We start from the raw sequence: 20,778 nt of genomic DNA, 5'->3' as shown, positions 1-20,778 counted from the left end.
TTCTACAGACGGAACTAAATGGGGCTGCATCCAACTGTCATTCTACAGACGGAACTAAATGGGCTGCATCCAACTGTCATTCTACAGACGGAACTAAATGGGGCTGCATCCAACTGTCATTCTACAGACGGAACTAAATGGGGCTGCATCCAACTGTCATTCTACAGACGGAACTAAATGGGGCTGCATCCAACTGTCATTCTACAGACGGAACTAAATGGGGCTGCATCCAACTGTCATTCTACAGACGGAACTAAATGGGCTGCATCCAACTGTCATTCTACAGACGGAACTAAATGGGGCTGCATCCAACTGTCATTCTACAGACGGAACTAAATGGGGCTGCATCCAACTGTCATTCTACAGACGGAACTAAATGGGCTGCATCCAACTGTCATTCTACAGACGGAACTAAATGGGCTGCATCCAACTGTCATTCTACAGACGGAACTAAATGGGCTCCAAGATACAACGCTCTGAAACTCAAACAACATTAGGGCATATTTCTCACACCACTGACTGAGATAAACACATGCCAGTTTCCACATTATTCACTCAGGCAGAGAGCCGCAGCCAAGCGCTCTTTTTGTGTATCCCAAATGGCACCCTATTCCCTTCATAGTGCACTACTTTGCACCAGGGCCCATAGGTACACTAGGTAGGGAATAGGGTGATATTTTGGGACTTGGCCGTTGTCTCTGGCTACGTGTAAACATAATAAGCGTGGCTCTTGTTTTCCAAAATGTTCCTGATGACATTTACATAAGTTAAGTAGACATGTATTTGTTAGGTTGAACTGAATTACAACAAGAGAGAGAGAGAGTGTCAGATTTTCTTTTTTAAAGGGCAAAGCTCAACTCTCAGTAGCAACTGGAGAAGGCACAGTTCATGGTGACTAATACAAAAAAAAAGCTTTTAAAATTCTCAGTGTACTTTAAACAACGTGTTAAAATACCCTCTGTCAGCCAGGGCTGCAGATGATCTCAAAATAGGACTGACTTTAGTGCTGGTGTGGTTGCTTTCTCTATGTTACAAGACAAGGTGGACAAGAGATGAGGGTCTCATAAGGCCTGTTCCTACAGCTGATGTTCCTGAGCAGTGAAGAGCCTTGAGGGGCCTCTGCTTCGTAATGAAGGGGTCCATTGTGGCCCTGTGGACCATCGAAGACCCTGTTCGTAACCTTGACTCTCACTTTACTTCTCACCCTCTCCTCTGGGGAGTCATTAGGTACAGATCCCCTCCCGCTCTCTCTCTCTCTCTCTCTCTCTCCCCTCCTCTCTCTCTCCATCTCTTTCCCTCACTCTCTCCATCTCCCCCCCTCTCACAATCTCTCTACCCCCCCCTCTCCATCTCTCTGTCCCTCCCCCCCTGTCTCTTTCTTTCTCCCCAGCTCTCCTCCCTCCTTCTATCTCTCTCACTCTACTTCACACACTCCCTGTGAAACAGTGATAGGGAGGGACTTGCCTGCAGTCTGAGGGGTGCCTCTGTCTCTTCATCTCTGAGTCAAAGGGTGGTGCCTCTTAGCAGCCTCCTGGGCTGAACGGAACAAGCAGATCAGTTTCACTCACCTTCGTGGACAAGACCCTTGTAAATAACCCTCTGGGACAGGGGGTAACTAAACGTAGTCCTTGTTAGACGTGCAAAGCCAGCGGTCCGACAGGCAGACCTATTAGTCCGTCTCTGCTTTCACTCCCAGACTTCCTGTAGACTCCACGCTCACCAGACTGTGAAGACCTCGAAGGCCTCAACTAGCCCCTTGCTACTCTACATTCTTCACAGAAACAGAGACAGTCGTTCAATTCAACACAACATGGGTAGGGTTAATAAACAGCCATGTGTAAATGTTCAGCAACAGCAAAAACATTATGGAACTAAAACGTTTAGGAAACAATATATTTTCATCCTCAAATCTTATCTAAGATCTGTTAACACAACACCTCGAATGCTTCATCATACTGAAGAGTTAGGGCTAATCATTCCATCAACTAATTCATCAATCTGAGGTGTGGACAGCCCAGGTGATTTGAAGAATGAGCCTCATTCCACCAATCTGAGGTGTGGACAGCCCAGGTGATTTGAAAAAAGGAGCCTCATTCCATCACCAACGGAACTCCTGCTCCACCAAGACTCCGTTAAGCCAGACATATACCATGTTTGGTATTTGTGACTTATTTTCAGGAAACTAGGCATCACTAGGCGCATCACTACTTTGTTTTTTTTGTTGGCAGAAATGCATTCTGGAACATGTGAATTTTCATGTGTCTTAATAACAAACTTCTATTCCATCTGTAAATACCAATACAATTGTTAAATTACGAGCCGAGTTGGTTTAGCCACGGAAAAAGTCAGCAACCTTCCCGCTAGCCATGATTGGCTGAGATAATGAGTGGGCTGGACATGCCGAGAGATGAGTTCGGATTGGTCTGTCATGTAGCATGCTTCTGTCTATAACATGAGCTGGTCAGTATGTGTAGGTAATACTTTCTAACGCAGATTTTATGAAAGATATCACATAGTAGAACTGCATCAGTGTGGCTCTCCACTTCCTGGAGGACCGAGTTTGATATCAGTGGAATTAGAGTATGATAGCTAAGGAGATGGAGAAAATTCTGGTGTTTGATTGCAAATATGCAGACGGAGTCGAAAAGAGAACACAGAAGGCTCTGGATTACATCTTCAAACTAAGGGGCAACCATGGCATCCATGACAGAGAGGGAGAAGCGTCCATCCATGTATACGGGTAAGAGAGTCTAACTAGCTACATTTTCAGATATTACACGTTTCTACTTTTGTCAGAAAGTCATTTTCATTTCAAGTTAAAGTGTACTGTTAGCTAGCTAGCTAATGTTAGCTGGTTGGCTCGCTAGCTAACGTTACGTGTATGATCTGTGTAGTAATATGATTCATATCCCAGAGCCATTTGCATTGCTAGTTATAACCTAATATTAGCTAGCTAACATTGAACCTGGTTGGTTAGCTACCTGCAGATTCATGCAGGGTAGTAACGTTATGAGTTGAGATATGGTTAATTGTTTAGCTAGCAAGCTACATGTCTAAACAAAAGACTCCACTATGCAAGTAACTATTTCAATAGAATGTTTATGTTTATGTAGCTGGTACATTCGCTCTGGCCATCTACTCCGATTTCAGAGCACTCTCATCTGAGTGTGCCAGAGCACAGAATAACTGACGAATTCCCAAACGCTCAACACCCGTTGAGTATGGCCGGTGGCAGTAAACGTTGACAAACAAATCATAATTAATTGCTGCAGTCACCAACGCTCTGGATAACATAAAAACAGCGTGCCGCACTACGGGACTCCCGATCACGCCCGGTTGTGATACCACCCGGGATCGAACCAGGGTCTGTAGTGATGCCTCTAGCACGAAGATGAAGTGCCTTAGGAGAGCAGGAGCGGGAGCAGCGGACTAAGGGTTTAATTAAGGGCCATTTTCTCAAAAGTGAGGTTACAAGTTTATTAACTTTCAAAACAGAATTACTTTCCCATTGTTCCTCAACTGTAGTGTATGATATACCATTTTCTTGCTCTGAGTCTTTTATCCTATGTAAAAAAAACACAATTACAAATTTTTATTACATAAGACCGAATCGAGCCGGTCGATCACATTTTATTAGGCTCCCCATTAGCTGTTGCAAAAGCAGCAGCTACTCTTCCTGGGGTCCACATAAAATATGAAACATAATACTGTCACGTCCTGACCAGTAAAGGGGTTATTTGTTCTTATAGTTTGGTCAGGACGTGGCAGGGGGTTATTTGTTTTATGTGGTTCAGGGTGTGTTTGTGTATGTGTTCATGTAGAGGGGGTATTTAGTTTATATGGTTCGGGGTGGTTGTGTATGTAGAGGGGTATTTGATTTATTAGTCCAGGGTTTTGGTTATTGTTCTATTTAAGTTTATTTCTATGTTCAGTCTAGTCGTTTGTATTTCTATGTTTAGCTAATTGGTGTTGGGGCCTTCAGTTGGAGGCAGCTGTCTATCGTTGCCTCTGATTGAAGGTCCTATAAATAGGAATGTGTTTGTCATGGGATTTTGTGGGAGATTGTTGCTGTGTATAGCTTTGTGCCTTACCGGCCTGTTCTTTGTCGTCGTGTTTTTTTGTATACGTGTTTGTTTTTTCCTTCTTTGTCCGTTAATAAAAGAAGATGAGTATATATTTTCCCGCTGCGTCTTGGTCTAAACCCTACGACACCCGTGTCAAATACAGAACATTAATAGACAACAGCTGAAGGACAGAACTACAGAATCATTTTTTTCTTCAAAAGGCACACGTAGCCAACATATCAATGTATAAACACAAACTCTCTAGGTGAAATAGGGGAGAGGCGTTGTGCCGTGAGGTGTTGCTTTATCTGTTTAAAAAAAAAAAAAGGTTTGCTGTTTATTTGAGCAATATGAGATGGAAGGGAGTTCCATGCAGTAATGGCTGCATATAATACTGTACTCTTTCTTGAATTTGTTCTGGATTTGGGGACTGTGAAAAGACCCCTGGTGGCATGTCTGGTGGGATAAGTGTGTGTCAGAGCTGTGTGTAAGTTGATTATGCAGACAAAAGTCGGGAGCTGTCCTCCTGTTTCTAACCTGTCTAAACAAAGCAAAGATAAATAAAGGTGGAATTCCAAGATTTGAGTTGATTTAACATGGACTTAATTCTTTATTTGACTTAAGTCCATGTTTTGATAAGTCAGTCTACTTACAGTTGAAGTCGGAAGTTTACATACACATAGGTCGGAGTCATTAAAACTCATTTTTCAACCACTCCACAAATGTCTTGTTAACAAACTATAGTTTTGGCAAAGTTGGTTAGGACATCTACTTTGTGCATGACACAAGTAATTTTTCCAACAATTGTTTACATACAGTTTACAGATTTCACTTATAATTCACTGTATTACAATTCCAGTGGGTCAGAAGTTTACATACACTAAGTTGACTGTGCCTGCCTTTAAACAGCTTGGAAAAATCCAGAAAATGATGCCATGGCTTTAGAAGCTTCTGATAGGCTAATTGACATCATTTGAATCAATTGGAGGTGTACCTGTGGATGTATTTTAAGGCCTACCTTCAAACTCAGTGCCTCTTTGCTTGACATCATGGGAAAATCAAAAGAAATCAGCCAAGACCTCGGAAGAAAATTGTTGACCGACACAAGTCTGGTTCATCCTTGGGAGCAATATCCAAACGCCTGAAGGTACCACGTTCATCTGTACAAACAATAGTACGCAAGTATAAACACCATGGGACCACGCAGCCATCACACCACTCAGATGAACGTACTTTGGTGTGAAAAGTGCAAAACAATCCCAGAACAACAGCAAAGGACCTTGTGAAGATGCTGGAGGAAACAGGTACAAAAGTATCTATATCTACAGTAAAACGAGTCCTATATCGACATAACTTGAAAGGCCGCTCAGCAAGGAAGAAGCCACTGCTCCAAAACCGCCATAAAAAAGACAGACTACGGTTTGCAACTGCACATGGGGACAAAGATCATACTTTTTGGAGAAATGTCCTCTGGTCTGATGAAACAAAAATAGAACTGTTTGACCATAATGACCATCGTTATGTTTAGAGGAAAAAGGGGGAAGCTTGCAAGCCGAAGAACACCATCCCAACCGTGAAGCACGGGGGTGGCAGCATCATGTTGTGGGGGTGCTTTGCTGCAGGAGGAACTGGTGCACTTCACAAAATAGATGGCATCATGAGGCAGGAAAATTATGTGGATATGTTGAAGCAACATCTCAAGACATCTGTCAGGAAGTTAAAGCTTGGTCGCAAATGGGTCTTCCAAATGGACAATGACCCCAAGCAAACTTCCAAAGTTGTGGCAAAATGGCTTAAGGACAACAAAGTATTGGAGTGGCCAATACAAAGCCCTGACCTCAGCCTATAGAACATTTGTGGGCAGAACTGAAAAAGCATGTGCGAGCAAGGAGGCCTACAAACTGACTCAGTTACACCAGCTCTGTCAGGAGGAATGGGCCAAAATTCCCCCAACTTATTGTGGGAAGCTTGTGGAAGGCTACCCAAAACGTTTGACCCAGGTTAAACAATTTAAAGGAAATGCTACCAAATACTAATTGAGTGTATGTAAACTTCTGACCCACTGGGAATGTGATGAAAGAATTAAAAGCTGAAATAAATCATTCTCTCTAATATTATTCTGACATTTCACATTCTTAAAATAAAGTGGTGATCCTAACTGACCTAAAACAGGGAATTTTTACTAGGATTAAATGTCAGGAATTGTGAAAAACTGAGTTTAAATGTATTTGGCTAAGGTGTATGTAAACTTCCGACTTCAACTGTATCTCAAGTCTGAATCGGGTCACATGTGCTGAATGTAAGGGTGGTTCAGCACAACCGTTTAGTTCTGAAGACTGGCTGAGTGGACTAAGGCAGTGTTTTGAAAGCAGGAGACCCGTGTTAACATCCACTTTCTCACATGAAGACTATGAAGGTCCACTTCATACGTTCCCTCATGTTACCCTTGCTATAACTTACCCTTATCATTTGATTGTAACATAGTTTATATATAATGTCACTGGGCCTATAATTCCTACCATTTTCTACCCTTGGAAAAGTATTACATTCCCAGTGTCTTCTTTAAAATGTTAATTAAAATATTGATGGAAAATCATCAATCAATATTTATGCTATAAACCATTTCAAAACCATTTGATTGTATGAGACACAGTCTGCTTTTTGTGTTTTAATGTTGCCTTTTATACAACAACAATGGATTTCACAAGGCTCTCTTAAAAACACCAATATTCAGATTGAAGAACCACTTTCGGTGTTTCAGAGTGCTTCCCTTCTGTTTAGAAATACATTCAGTGAATTACAACACTTACATTGGGTTTACATTCAAACACCCTCCAAACACCAGATCTCAGCTTAGGTGAACTACTTTTCATGGTTTCACTACACAATGATGGCGTTTTAAGTCTTTCTATTTTAACAGTGTATGCTGGGGACAATCAATAAAATCAGATCAGATTTTATTTGTCACATGTAGCGAATACAACAGGTGTAGACTTCACAGTGAAATGCTTACTGACGAGCACATTTCCAACATAATAACATGGCTATATACAGTGGTAAGAAAAAGTATGTGAACCCTTTGGAGTTACCCGGATTTCGGAGGGAATAGAACGCCACAGGATATTTTTGTGCTGGTCAAGGGCAGACTGTTCTGGAGTGAACCAAGGACTATATCTATTCCCAGTTCTACATTTTTTGAATGGTGCATGCCTATTTAAGATGGAAGGCACTTTTAAAGAATAGCCAGGCATCATCTACTGATGGGATGAGGTCAATGTCATTCCAGGATACCCCGGCCAGGTTGATTAGAAAGGCCTGCTCGCAGAAGTGTTTTAGGGAGCGTTTGACAGTGATGAGGGGTGGTTGTTTGACCGCAGACCCATTACGGACGCAGGCAATGAGGCAGTGACCGCGGAGATCTGATTGAAAACAGCAGAGGTGTATTTGGAGGGCAAGTTAGTTAGTTAGTTAGGATGACATCTATGAGGGTGCCCGTGTTTACGGATTTGGGGTTGTACCTGGTAGGTTCATTGATAATTTGTGTGAGATTGAGAGCATCAAGCTTAGATTGTAGGATGGCTGGGGTGTTAAGCATGTCCCAGTATAGGTCACCTCGTAGCACGAGCTCAGAAGATAGATGGGGGGCAATCAATTCACATATGGTATCGAGGGCACAGCTGGGGGCAGAGGGAGGTCTATAGCAAGCGGCAATGGTGAGAGACTTGTTTCTGGAAAGGTGCATTTTTAGAAATAGAAGCTCGAATTGTTTGGGTACAGACTTGGATAGTAATACAGAACTCTGCAGGCTATCTTTGTAGTGGATTGCAACACCGCCCTCTTTGGCAGTTCTATCTTGGCGGAAAATGTTATAGTTAGCGATGGAGATTTCAGGGTTTTTGTTGGTTTTCCTAAGCCACGATTCAGACACCCGGGTTGGCAGAGTGTGCTAAAGCAGTGAGTAAAACAAACTTAGGGAGTAGGCTTCTAATGTTAACATGCATGAAACCAAGGCTTTTACGGTTACAGAAGTCAACAAATGAGAGCACCTGGGGAGTGGAGCTAGGCACTGCAGGACCTGGATTAACCTCTACATCACCAGATGAACAGAGGAGAAGTATGTGAAGGCTTTCGTGAAGTATGAAAGTGTGTCTATGTGTGAGTGTGTGTGTGTGGCATCAATATGCATGTTTCGTGTGTATTGTATTTGTATTTATTATTTACCAAGGCAGCAGCTACTCTTCCTGGGGTTTATTATGGATCCCCATTAGTTCCTGCCAAGGCAGCAGCTACTCTTCCTGGGGTTTATTATGGATCCCCATTAGTTCCTGCCAAGGCACAGCTACTCTTCCTGGGGTTTATTATGGATCCCCATTAGTTCCTGCCAAGGCAGCAGCTACTCTTCCTGGGGTTTATTATGGATCCCCATTAGTTCCTGCCAAGGAAGATGCTACTCTTCCTGGGGTTTATTATGGATCCCCATTAGTTCCTGCCAAGGCAGCAGCTACTCTTCCTGGGGTTTATTATGGATCCCATAACCATTAACACCAGGAATACGTCTTTCCCGAAGTGGATCCTTTTTTCGGACCTTCACCCTGGACATGGGATCTCATCCCAGAGGCCCGACCCAAAACAACGCGGTCGCCACAGGAGAGGCAGACAGAGCGGCCTATTGGTCAGACTCAGAAGGCGAGCACACCATCCACCGCCTCCTAGCATATTACTCGCCAATGTCCAATCTCTAGATAACAAGGTGGACGAAGTTAGGGCACGAGTTGCCTTCCAGAGAGACATCAGAGATTGTAACATTCTCTGTTTCACAGAAACATGACTCACTCCGGATATGTTGTCAGAGGTTTCTTCATGCATCGCGCCGACAGAAACAAACATCTCTCTGGTAAGAAGAAGGGCGGGGGTGTATGCCTTATGATTAATGACCCATGGTGTAATCACAACAACGTACAGGAACTCAAGTCCTTTTGTTCACCTGACCTAGAATTCCTTACAATCAAATGCCGACGGCATTATCATCCAAGATAATTCTCTTCGATTATAGTCACAGCAGATACCTCGTCGGCCCTGAACGAACTTCACTGGACTTTATGTAAACTGGAAATCATACATCATGTGGCTGCATTTATTGTAGCTGGGGATTTTAACAAAGCTAACCTAAGAACAATACTTTGTAAATTCTATCAGCATATTGAATGCGCGACACGAGCTGGTAGCATTCTGCATCATTGCTACTTGAACTTCCGCGATGCATACAAAGCCTGCCCCCGCCCTGCCTTTGGCAAATCTGACCATGACTCCATTTTGTTTCTCCCAGCCTACAGACAGAAACTAAAACAGGAAATGCCTGTGCTCAGGTCTATACAAATCTGGTCTGACCAATCGGATTCCACGCTTCAAGATTGCTTCGATCAAGTGGACTGGGATATGTTCCTGATAGCCTCAGATAATAACATTGATGTATACGCTGACTCGGTGAGCGAGTTAATTAGCAAATGCATTGGAGATGTCGTACCCACTGTGACTATTAAAACCTTCCCTAACCAGAAACCATGGATTGATGGCAGCATTCGAGCTAAACTGAAAGCGCAAACCACCAATTTTAATCATGGCAAGGCGACCGGAAACATGACCGAATACAAACAGTGCAGTTATTCCCTCCGCAAGGCAATCAAACAAGCAAAGCGTCAGTAGAGAGACAAAGTAGAGTTGCAATTCAACGGCTCAAGCACGAGACGTATGTGGAAGGCTCTACAGTCAATCATGGATTACAAAAAGAAAACCAGCCTCGTCACGGACATCGATGTCTTGCTCCCAGACAAATTAAACAACCTATTTGCTCGCTTTGAGGACAATACAGTGCCACCGACACGGCCCGCTACCAAAGCCTGTGGGCTCTCCTTCTCCGTGGCCAACGTGAGTAAAACATTTAAACGTGTTAACCCTCGTAAGGCTGCAGGCCCAGACGGCATCCCTAGCCGCGTCCTCAGAGCATGCGCAGACCAGCTGGCTGGTGTGTTTACGGACATATTCAATCTCTCCTTATCCCAGTCTTCTGTCCCCACTTCCTTCAAGATGTCCAGCATTGTTCCTTTTCCAAAGAAAGCAAAGGTAACTGAACTAAATGACTGTCGCCCCGTAACACTCACTTCTGTCATCATTAAGTGCTTTGAGACGATCGTTAAGGATCATATCACCTCCACCCTACCTGACAACCTAGACCCACTTCAATTTGCTTACCGCCCGAATAGATCCACACTAGATGCAATCGCCATCACACTGCACACTACCCTATCCCATCTGGACAAGAAGAATACCTATGTAAGAATGCTGTTCATTGACTACAGCTCAGCATTTAACACCATAGTAACCTCCAAATTCGTCATTAAGCTCGAGACCCTGGGTCTCGACCCCGCCCTGTAGAACTGTGTCCTGGACTTTCTGACGGGCCGCCCCCAGGTGGTGAAGGTAGGAAACAACATCTCCACCCCGCTGATCCTCAACACTGGGGCCCCACAAGGGTGTGTTCTCAGCCCTCTCCTGTACTCCCTGTTCACCCATGACTGCGTGGCCATGCACGCCTCCAACTCAATCATCAAGTTTGCAGACGACACTACAGTGGTAGGCTTGATTACCAACAACGACGAGACGGCCTACAGGGAGGAGGTGAGGGCCCTCGGAGTGTGGTGTCAGGAAAACAACCTCACTCAATGTCAACAAAACAAAGGAGATGATCATGGACTTCAGAAAACAGCAGAGGGAGCAGCCCCCCCATCCACGGGACAGTAGTGGAGAAGGTAGAAGTTTTAAGTTCCTCTGCGTACACATCACTGATGATCTGAAATGGTCCACCCACACAGACAGCGTGGTGTAGAAGGCGCAGCAGCGCCTCTTAAACCTCAGGAGGCTGAAGAAATGTGGCTTCTCAACAAAAACACTCACAAACTTTTCAGATGCACAATTGAGAGCATCCCGTCAGGCTATATCACCACCTGGTACGGCAACTGCACCGCCCTCAACCGCAAGGCTCTCCAGAGGGTGGTGAGGTCTGCACACGCATCACCGGGGGCAAACTACCTGCCCTCTAGGACACCTACACCACCCGATGTCACAGGAAGGCCAAAAATATCATCTTAATAAAGGTATCACTAGTCACTTTAATAATGTTTACATATCCTACATTACTCATCTCATATGTATATACTGTATAATTGTTATATTACATGTTAGATATTACTGCATAGTCAAAACTAGAAGCACAAGCATTTCACTACACTCGCATTAACATCTGCTAACCATGTGTATGTGACCAATACAATTTGATTGCAAAGACCTCACCATACATCTGCCTGTAGTTATTGAACTCAACCTGCAGGAGGTTTTTTTACCTTTATTTAACTTGGCAAGTCATTTAAGAACAAATTCTTATTTTCAATGACGGCCTAGGAACAGTGGGTTAACTGCCTTGTTCTGGGGCACAACAACAGATTTTTACCTTGTCAGCTCGGGGATTCAATCTTGCAACCTTTCAGTTACAAGTCCAACGCTCTAACCACTAGGCTACCTGCCGCTCCATGTTGTGATGGAGTGGGAGGAAACAGCTGCGGGCAAGGTTCTGACAGATGGGTGTGTCTTAGTGGTGGCAAAGACACACCCAAAAAACACCCAATATCGAAGCACACCCCCAAGCCAACTCACGTTTGACTTCTGTCATGGCCGCCAGCATTTCTTGAGGAGTCTAAAAACGAGGCTAAATCAGCGGGTGCAGTTTCCCTTTAAACCCTCCTCAGAACTCAACACGCGCACGCACGCACGCACGCACACACACACACACACACACACACACACACACACACACACACACACACACACACACACACACACACACACTGGTCATCATTAACTAAAGGTGACGACATCCTCTCAAGGCTTCAGTTTCACACCTCTGGGAAGCAGCACTTTAAAGCAGAACAGCATTTTATATATGCAGCTGTAAAACACATGATTACAGATACAAAAAATGGTGAGGTGGTAGTTGGAGGAGAGGAGGTGGGCGGGGGGTAGTGGAGGAGAGGAGGTGGGCGGGGGGTAGTGGAGGAGAGGAGGTGGGCGGGGGGTAGTGGAGGAGAGGAGGTGGGCGGGGGGTAGTGGAGGAGAGGAGGTGGGCGGGGGGTAGTGGAGGAGAGGAGGTGGGCGGGGGGGTAGTGGAGGAGAGGAGGTGGGCGGGGGGTAGTGGAGGAGAGGAGGTGGGCGGGGGGTAGTGGAGGAGAGGAGGTGGGCGGGGCTGTAGTGGAGGGGAGGAGGTGTGCGGGGGTAGTGGAGGAGAGGAGGTGGGTGGGGGGTAGTGGAGGAGAGGAGGTGGGCGGGGGTAGTGGAGGAGAGGAGGTGGGCGGGGGGTAGTGGAGGAGAGGAGGTGGGCGGGGGGGTAGTGGAGGAGAGGAGGTGGGCGGGGGGGTAGTGGAGGAGAGGAGGTGGGCGGGGGGTAGTGGAGGAGAGGAGGTGGGCGGGGGGTAGTGGAGGAGAGGAGGTGGGCGGGGGGTAGTGGAGGGGAGGAAGTGGGCGGGGCTGTAGTGGAGGGGAGGAGGTGTGCGGGGGGTAGTGGAGGAGAGGAGGTGGGCGGGGGGTAGTGGAGGAGAGGAGGTGGGCGGGGGGGTAGTGGAGGAGAGGAGGTGGGCGGGGGGTAGTGGAGGAGAGGAGGTGGGCGGGGGTGTAGTGGAGGGGAGGAGCTCTCAGCCCCCAGCCCTCAACCCTCAGCCCCCAGCCCTCAGCTCTCAGCCCTCAGCCCCCAGCCCTCAGCCCCCAGTCCCCCAGTCCTCAGCCCCCAGCCCTCAGTCCCCAGCCCTCAGCTCTCAGCTCTCAGCCCCAGCCCTCAGCCCCCAGCCCTCAGCCCCCAGCCCCCAGCCCTCAGCCCTCAGCACTCAGCCCCCAGCCCTCAGCCCTCAGCTCTCAGCCCCCAGCCCTCAGCTCTCAGCCCTCAGCCCCCAGCCCTCAGTCCCCAGCCCTCAGCCCCCAGCTCTCAGTCCTCAGCCCCCAGTCCCCCAGCCCCCAGTCCCCCAGCCCCCAGTCCCCCAGCTCTCAGCCCCCAGCCCTCAGTCCCCAGCCCTCAGCTCTCAGCTCTCAGCCCCCAGCCCTCAGCTCTCAGCCCCCAGCCCCCAGCCCTCAGTCCCCAGCTCTCAGCCCCCAGATCTCAGCTCTCAGATCTCAGCCCTCAGCCCCCAGCCCTCAGCCCTTGACCCTCTGCTCTCGTAGCTCCACCAATATGAACTCTCTAAAGTTCACACTCTCTTTAAACCTGCTCAGCTTCCAAGTCTCAGTTAAATGAACCAAACAATGTGGCAACAAGTGGATTCCTGAATTTCACCCCTAAATATGAGAACGTTGCCATACGAATCCCAGCCAACAGAGCGCGGTCGGCAGGTCAAAGAGGAGGACTACAATACATCCAGCCAACAGAGGTCGGCAGGTCAAAGAGGAGGACTACAATACATCCGGCCAACAGAGGTCGGCAGGTCAAAGAGGAGGACTACAATACATCCGGCCAACAGAGGTCGGCAGGTCAAAGAGGAGGACTACAATACATCCGGCCAACAGAGGTCGGCAGGTCAAAGAGGAGGACTACGATACATCCGGCCAACAGAGGTCGGCAGGTCAAAGAGGAGGACTACGATACATCCGGCCAACAGAGGTCGGCAGGTCAAAGAGGAGGACTACGATACATCCGGCCAACAGAGGTCGGCAGGTCAAAGAGGAGGACTACAATACATCCGGCCAACAGAGGTCGGCAGGTCAAAGAGGAGGACTACAATACATCCGGCCAACAGAGGTCGGCAGGTCAAAGAGGAGGACTACGATACATCCGGCCAACAGAGGTCGGCAGGTCAAAGAGGAGGACTACAATACATAATAGTGGAGGTCTTCCATTTCTGTAGGGTTTGAACTTAACCTCCTTCAGTCTAGCTAAGCCCTCTCTGTTCTGCACGTGCCATGCTCACAAAAAAAGATTTTAAGCTGTGTGGATCTGAAGTAGCTTTAATCAGATGTAATTGTCCACTCGTTTAATTGAATGCCTGACCTGACCACGGTCTCTACACATGATCTAGAGGTGACCTCAGACTGAACCAAGACTATGGCTGTGTCCCAAATGGTACACTATTCCCTATATAGTGCACTACTTTATACCAGAGTCCTATGAAACCCTATTCACAATATAGTGGACTACTTCAGACCAGAGCCCTATGAAACTCTATTCCCTATATAGTGCACTACTTTAGACCAGAGCCCTATGGAACCCTATTCCCTATGTATAGTGCACTACATTAGACCAGAGCCCTATGAAACCCTATTCCCTATATATAGTGCACTACTTTAGACCAGAGCCCTACGGAACCCTATTCCCTATATAGTGCACTACTTTAGACCAGAGCCCTATGGAACCCTATTCCCTATATAGTGCACTACTTTAGACCAGAGCCCTATGCAACCCTATTCCCTATATATAGTGCACTACTTTAGACCAGAGCCCTATGGAACCCTATCCCCTATATAGTGCACTACTTTAGACCAGAGCACATAGGGAGTAGGTTGCGATTTGGGGTGTAGATGTATGACTTCAGGCCTTGGAGAAGTGTTTTACCACCGCGTCGGGGAGTGAAGGAGTAAAGGAATGAAGGGAGGATAAAGGGAGGAGATATACAGTCTGCTCATAACCAATGTTGTAAAGACGATTCACTCTTCATAGCTCCATACTGAATCAATCAATGGTCAAGTGGGCCCAATCATTAGAAAGGCATATCTGACATTTAGAAATGGGTAGTAGAACTCGGGGTGCAATTACTCATAACCAACATCCCCACTTGTTTTTGTATTTATTATGGATCCCCATTAGTTCCTGCCAAGGCAGCAGCTACTCTTCCTGAGGTTTATTATGGATACGCATTAGTACCTGCCAAGGCAGCAGCTACTCTTCCTGGAGTTTATTATGGATCCCCGTTTGTTCCTGCCAAGGCAGCAGCTACTCTTCCTGGAGTTTATTATGGATCCCCATTAGCCAAGGCAGCAGCTACTCTTCCTGGGGTTTATTATGGATCCCTGTTTGTTCCTGCCAAGGCAGCAGCTACTCTTCCTGGGGTTTATTATGGATCCCCATTAGTTCCTGCCAAGGCAGTAGCTACTCTTCCTGGGGTTTATTATGGATCCCCATTAGTACCTGCCAAGGCAGCAGCTACTCTTCCTGGGGTTTATTATGGATCCACATTAGTTCCTGTCAAGGCAGCAGCTACTCTTCCTGGGGTTTATTATGGATCCACATTAGTTCCTGTCAAGGCAGCAGCTACTCTTCCTGGGGTTTATTATGGATTCACATTAGTTCCTGCCAAGGCAGCAGCTACTCTTCCTGGGGTCTATTATGGATCCCCATTAGTTCCTGCCAAGGCAGCAGCTACTCTTCCTGGGGTTTATTATGGATCCCCATTAGTTCCTGCCAAGGCAGCAGCTACTCTTCCTGGGGTTTATTATGGATCCCCATTAGTTCCTGCCAAGGCAGCAGCTACTCTTCCTGGGGTTTCATATGGATCCACATTAGTTCCTGCCAAGGCAGCAGCTACTCTTCCTGGGGTTTATTATGGATCCCCATTAGTTCCTGCCAAGGCAGCAGCTACTCTTCCTGGGGTTTATTATGGATCCCCATTAGTTCCTCCCAAGGCAGCAGCTACTCTTCCTGGGGTTTATTATGGACCCCATTAGTTCCTCCCAAGGCAGCAGCTACTCTTCCTGGGGTTTATTATGGATCCCCATTAGTTCCTGCCAAGGCAGCAGCTACTCTTCCTGGGGTCCAGCAGATAATAGCCCACCACCACCATCATGATCATCATCACCCTCCTCATCATCATCACTGACCTGCTCCGAAGGCGAAGAAGAAGCTGTTGTCCGGGTGTTCCTCCATCAGAGCCTTGACCCTGTTCCCCATCCTGTCGTTCCTCTTGTAGATCAGTTCCTGTCTGAAGTAGCTGTCGATCTCCTGGGCTGTTATCTGTTCGCTGGGGCGCAGGGTTATGTTGTTGAAGTTGGGGACCTGCAGAGGGATGATTTGCATGTCATAAAGGACATATTACACTTCAATAAGCACAACGTAATCGTGACATTATAGCTGGTCATTCACTAAGCTGGAATCTGTTGACTGGGGAGCAACGCCAGGTTGTTGAAGTTGGGGACCTTGACAGGGGACAGAGTAAGGATAGGGTGGGGACAGGGTGGAGACAGGGTAAGGATAGGGTGGGGACAGGGTGGGGACAGGGTGGGACAGGGTTAGGACAGGGTGGGGACAGGGTAGGGACAGGGTGGGGACAGGGTGGGGACAGGGTAGGGACAGGGTTATGACAGGGTGGGGACAGGGTAAGGATAGGGTGGGGACAGGGTGGGGACAGGGTGGGACAGGGTTAGGACAGGGTGGGGACAGGGTGGGACAGGGTTAGGACAGGGTGGGGACAGGGTAGGGGCAGGGTGGGGACAGGGTGGGGACAGGGTGGGGACAGGGGTTATGACAGGGTGGGGACAGGGTAAGGATAGGGTGGGGACAGGGTGGGGACAGGGTGGGACAGGGTTAGGACAGGGTGGGGACAGGGTAAGGGCAGGGTGGGGACAGGGTGGGGACAGGGTGGGGACAGGGTTAGGGCAGGGTGGGGACAGGGTTAGGACAGGGTGGGGGCAGGGGTTGGGACAGGGTGGGGACAGGGTGGGGACAGGGTAGGGACAGGGGTTATGACAGGGTGGGGACAGGGTTAGGACAGGGTTAGGACAGGGTGGGGACAGGGTGAGGACAGGGTTAGGGCAGGGTGGGGACAGGGTGGGGACAGGGTTATGACAGGGTGGGGACAGGGTTAGGACAGGGTGGGGACAGAGTAAGGGCAGGGTTAGGGCAGGGTGGGGACAGGGTTAGGACAGGGTGGGGACAGGGTAAGGGCAGGGTGAGGACAGGGTGGGGACAGGGTTAGGGCAGGGTTGGGACAGGGTGGGGACAGGGTGGGGACAGGGTGGGGACAGGGTTAGGACAGGGTGGGGACAGGGTAGGGACAGGGTGAGGACAGGGTGGGGACAGGGTTAGGACAGGGTGGGGACAGGGTTAGGACAGGGTAAGGACAGGGTGGGGACAGGGTGAGGACAGGGTGAGGACAGGGTTAGGACAGGGTGAGGACAGGGTGGGGACAGGGTGGGGACAGGGTTAGGACAGGGTGGGACAGGGTAAGGACAGGGTGGGGGGCAGGTTTAGGACAGGGTTAGGACAGGGTAAGGGCAGGGTAGAGGAAGGGTTAGGACAGTGTGGGGACAGGGTTAGGACAAGGCTGGACATGGTTAGGACAGGGTAGGACAGGGTTCGAGGTCTGAATTAGGGGTAAGGGTTCAGGTGTAGGGGTCAGGGTTAGAGGTCTGAATTAGGGGTCAGGTTTAGGGGTCAGGGTTAGAAGTTAGGGGTCAAAGGTAAGGACAGGGTTAGAGGCTGAATTAGGGATCAGGGGTCAGGTTTAGGGGTCAGGGTTAGGGGTCAGGGTTAGAGGTTAGGGGTCAGAGGTAAGGACAGGGTTAGAGGCCTGAATTAGGGATCAGGGGTCAGGGGTCAGGGTTAGAGGTTAGGGGTCAGAGGTAAGGACAGGGTTAGAGGCTGAATTAGGGATCAGGGGTCAAATTAGGGGTCATGGTTAGGGGTCAGGGTTAGAGGTTAGGGGTCAGAGGTAAGGACAGGGTTAGAGGCTGAATTAGGGGTCAGGGGTCAGGGTTAGAGGCTGAATTAGGGATCAGGGGTCAGGATAGAGGTTAGGGGTTTGGGGTCAGAGTGGTTGTAACTGACCTGTGAGGTGTCGTGGTTAAAGATGATGGAGTTGAGGTCTCCACAGTTGTAGTGCTTGATGAGGTCCTCAGTGGTGTAGGAGCCCTGCAGACTGCCTGCTCTCACACTCTCCTGCTGTACAAGAGTCTGGTTCAGGGCAAAGATCACCTGTAGATGGGGAAGATATGCACATTTACTATATGAATCAATAATAAGAGGTAGGGAATCACATTTACTATATGAATCAATAATAAGAGGTAGGGAATCACATTTACTACATGAATCAATAATAAGAGGTAGGGAATCACATTTACTACATGAATCAATAATAAGAGGTAGGGAATCACATTTACTACATGAATCCATTATAAGAGGTAGGGAATCACATTTACTACATGAATCAATAATAAGAGGTAGGGAATCACATTTACTACATGAATCCATAATAAGAGGTAGGGAATCACATTTACTACATGAATCAATAATAAGAGGTAGGGAATCCTTGCAAATATATATGTATAGTGCCCTCCTGAAAATAAAATAAATAAACATAAATATGGGTTGTATTTACAATGGTGTTTGTTCTTCACAGGTTGCCCTTTTCTTGTGGCAACAGGTCACACATCTTGCTGCTGTGATGGAACACTGTGGTATTTCACCCAGTAGATATGGGAGTTTATCAAGATTGGATTTGTTTTCAAATTCTTTGTGGATCTGTGTAAGCTGAGGTAAATATATGTCTCTAATATGGTTATACATTGGGCAGGAGGTTAGGAAGTGCAGCTCAGTTTCCACCTCATTTTGTGGGCAGTGTGCACATAGCCTGTCTTCTCTTGAGAGCCATGTCTGCCTACATCGGCCTTTCTCAATAGCAAGGCTATGCTCACTGAGTCTGTACATAGTCAAAGCTTTCCTTAAGTTTGGGTCAGTCACAGTGGTCAGGTATTCTGCCACTGTGTACTCTCTGTTTAGGGCCAAATAGCATTCTAGTTTGCTCTGTTATTTTTGTTAATTCTTTCCAATGTGTCAAGTAATTATCTTTTTGTTTTCTCATGATTTGGTTGGGTCTAATTGTGTTGCTGTCCTCTCTCCCTTTCTCTCCTTATTTTTTTCTGTGCGATCGATCTACGCTCCCCACTCCATAACCGTAATGTAATGAGCTGAAAGGCCTGTGAGGGTTGAGAAAAGCCTCTGAAAGATGAAGTCTGGACAGAACAGATGGGTTTTGTTGAGGAGTTGGGAGGCTGGTGGGGTGGCGATAGTCTAATTTGAGCAGCATAAAGCCGGGACCCTTTTCATATGCAGAGTGCAAGCTTTGATCAAGAGCTGATGAAAGTGTAGGGAGTGGAGAGGTTGACGGAGGGAGGGGGGGGCCTTTGTAGCAGACAAGAAGGCATCTGCTGAGCTCTGCCTTCTTCTCCTACACCATCCCCCGACTACAATGAACGCCGGAGGAAGAAATGTGTCATCTGAGCACTGTAGAAAACAACACATAAAAGAGGTCCCGGTGTAGGGGTGTGCATAGAAATATATATTCATGTGCCACCCCTCTTATCCATGCATATCCCTGCACACATCACATAGCTGTGGTTGCGGATTCACACGCTACGCCTGGCTGCTTGATTGACTTTCCTTGTTGAGAAACAAATAAAGGAGGTATTTTTGTATTTTTTTTTTGGTGAGGGGAGAGCCATTGTGAGAGATCAATGGTGGGGTTGATGAAGAACTTTTTTTGGGCGGGCATAGAGTGTAGTGATCCGGTCTAGCAGGAGCCACTGGGTAAAAAAACCAAAAACACAGGAGGATTACATGGTGACACAAAAAACGTAGCCTGCCATGTGTCCAACAGGACTCCAACAGAAAAACAAGCAGGCAAAACATTGATTATCACTGAGATCAGAGACTAGGATGAGCTGGGTTTTATTTCTTTATTTAAACTAGGCAAGTCAGTTAAAGAACAAATTCTTATTTACAATGACGGCCTACCGGGGGAACAGTGGGTTAAACTGCCTTGTTCAGGGGCAGAACGACAGATGTTTTACCTTGTCAGGTCAGGGATTTGCTCTTGCAACTATTCAGTTACTTGCTCAATGTGCTAACCGCTAGGCTACCTACCGGGTTACCTCTCAAAGGATTGGACGAAAGTAAGCAATAGAGATGGCTTGTATGGAGGTTAGTTTACTAGTATCAGTCCTTGATGACATGACTATTAACTACTCAATGAATAAACATAGCAGTAGTTTAATTACTCAAGCTTACTATTTCTAAATCAATTAGCAAATACTCCGATCTGTCTTTCTGTAGCGGGAGAGAGTCCAGTATTTTGGGGAAAGCTCTTCTGCCTGACAAGCGTCCTCTCACTATGGAACCCTATTCCCTACGTAGCGCAATCTTTTTGACCAGAGCTTCTAGTCCAAAGTAGTGCACTATAGGGTGCTATTTGGGACAATCCTGATGATTCCAGCAGCCAGCCAGCCAGCCAGCCGAATGGTCTCTTGGCCAGAACCCAAGGACAAATGAAGACTTCCTGTTAATTCAACTGTTTGTCTTATTTCCACCATGTTAAGTTTGACAACGAAACCCTGAACTTTATGTTCTGTTAGATCCTTTCATTCTATTAAATGTTCATTTATACTTTATTTAACTAGGCAAGTCAGTTAAGAAGAAATTCTCATTTACAATGACGTGTAACCGGGGAACAGTAGGTTATAACTGCCTTGTTCAGAATGACAGATTTTGTTTATTTACCTTGTCAGCTCAGGGATTCAATCCAGCAACCTTTATGGTTACTGGCCCAGTGCTTTAACCACTAGGCTAGCTGCCACCCCAAAATAACTATTCTGATCAGGTAGAATTAAACTCACAGAAGCTTTACAGAAAATGCGG

The 20,778-nt window shown here is 47.2% G+C and overlaps 1 protein-coding gene across 2 annotated transcripts in view; it reads right to left on the bottom strand.

The window, feature by feature from the left end:
• The window catches only part of LOC106568549 (metalloprotease TIKI1), a 150,216-nt gene that overhangs the window by 79,599 nt on the left and 49,839 nt on the right, over nucleotides 1-20,778 (bottom strand). For both annotated transcript variants that reach the window (XM_045692665.1, XM_045692666.1), the window contains exons 3-4: nucleotides 17,914-18,060; nucleotides 15,969-16,143 (exon numbers count right to left, since the gene is read on the bottom strand). In XM_045692665.1, the coding sequence (XP_045548621.1) occupies nucleotides 15,969-16,143; nucleotides 17,914-18,060 (322 nt within the window). The remainder of the gene's footprint in view (nucleotides 1-15,968; nucleotides 16,144-17,913; nucleotides 18,061-20,778) is intronic.

Source organism: Salmo salar, chromosome ssa13 (assembly GCF_905237065.1).
Source record: "Salmo salar chromosome ssa13, Ssal_v3.1, whole genome shotgun sequence".
NCBI lineage: Eukaryota > Metazoa > Chordata > Actinopteri > Salmoniformes > Salmonidae > Salmo > Salmo salar.
The sequence above is the reverse complement of the archived record's forward strand: the minus strand, read 5'-3'. Positions and strand labels throughout refer to the sequence as shown.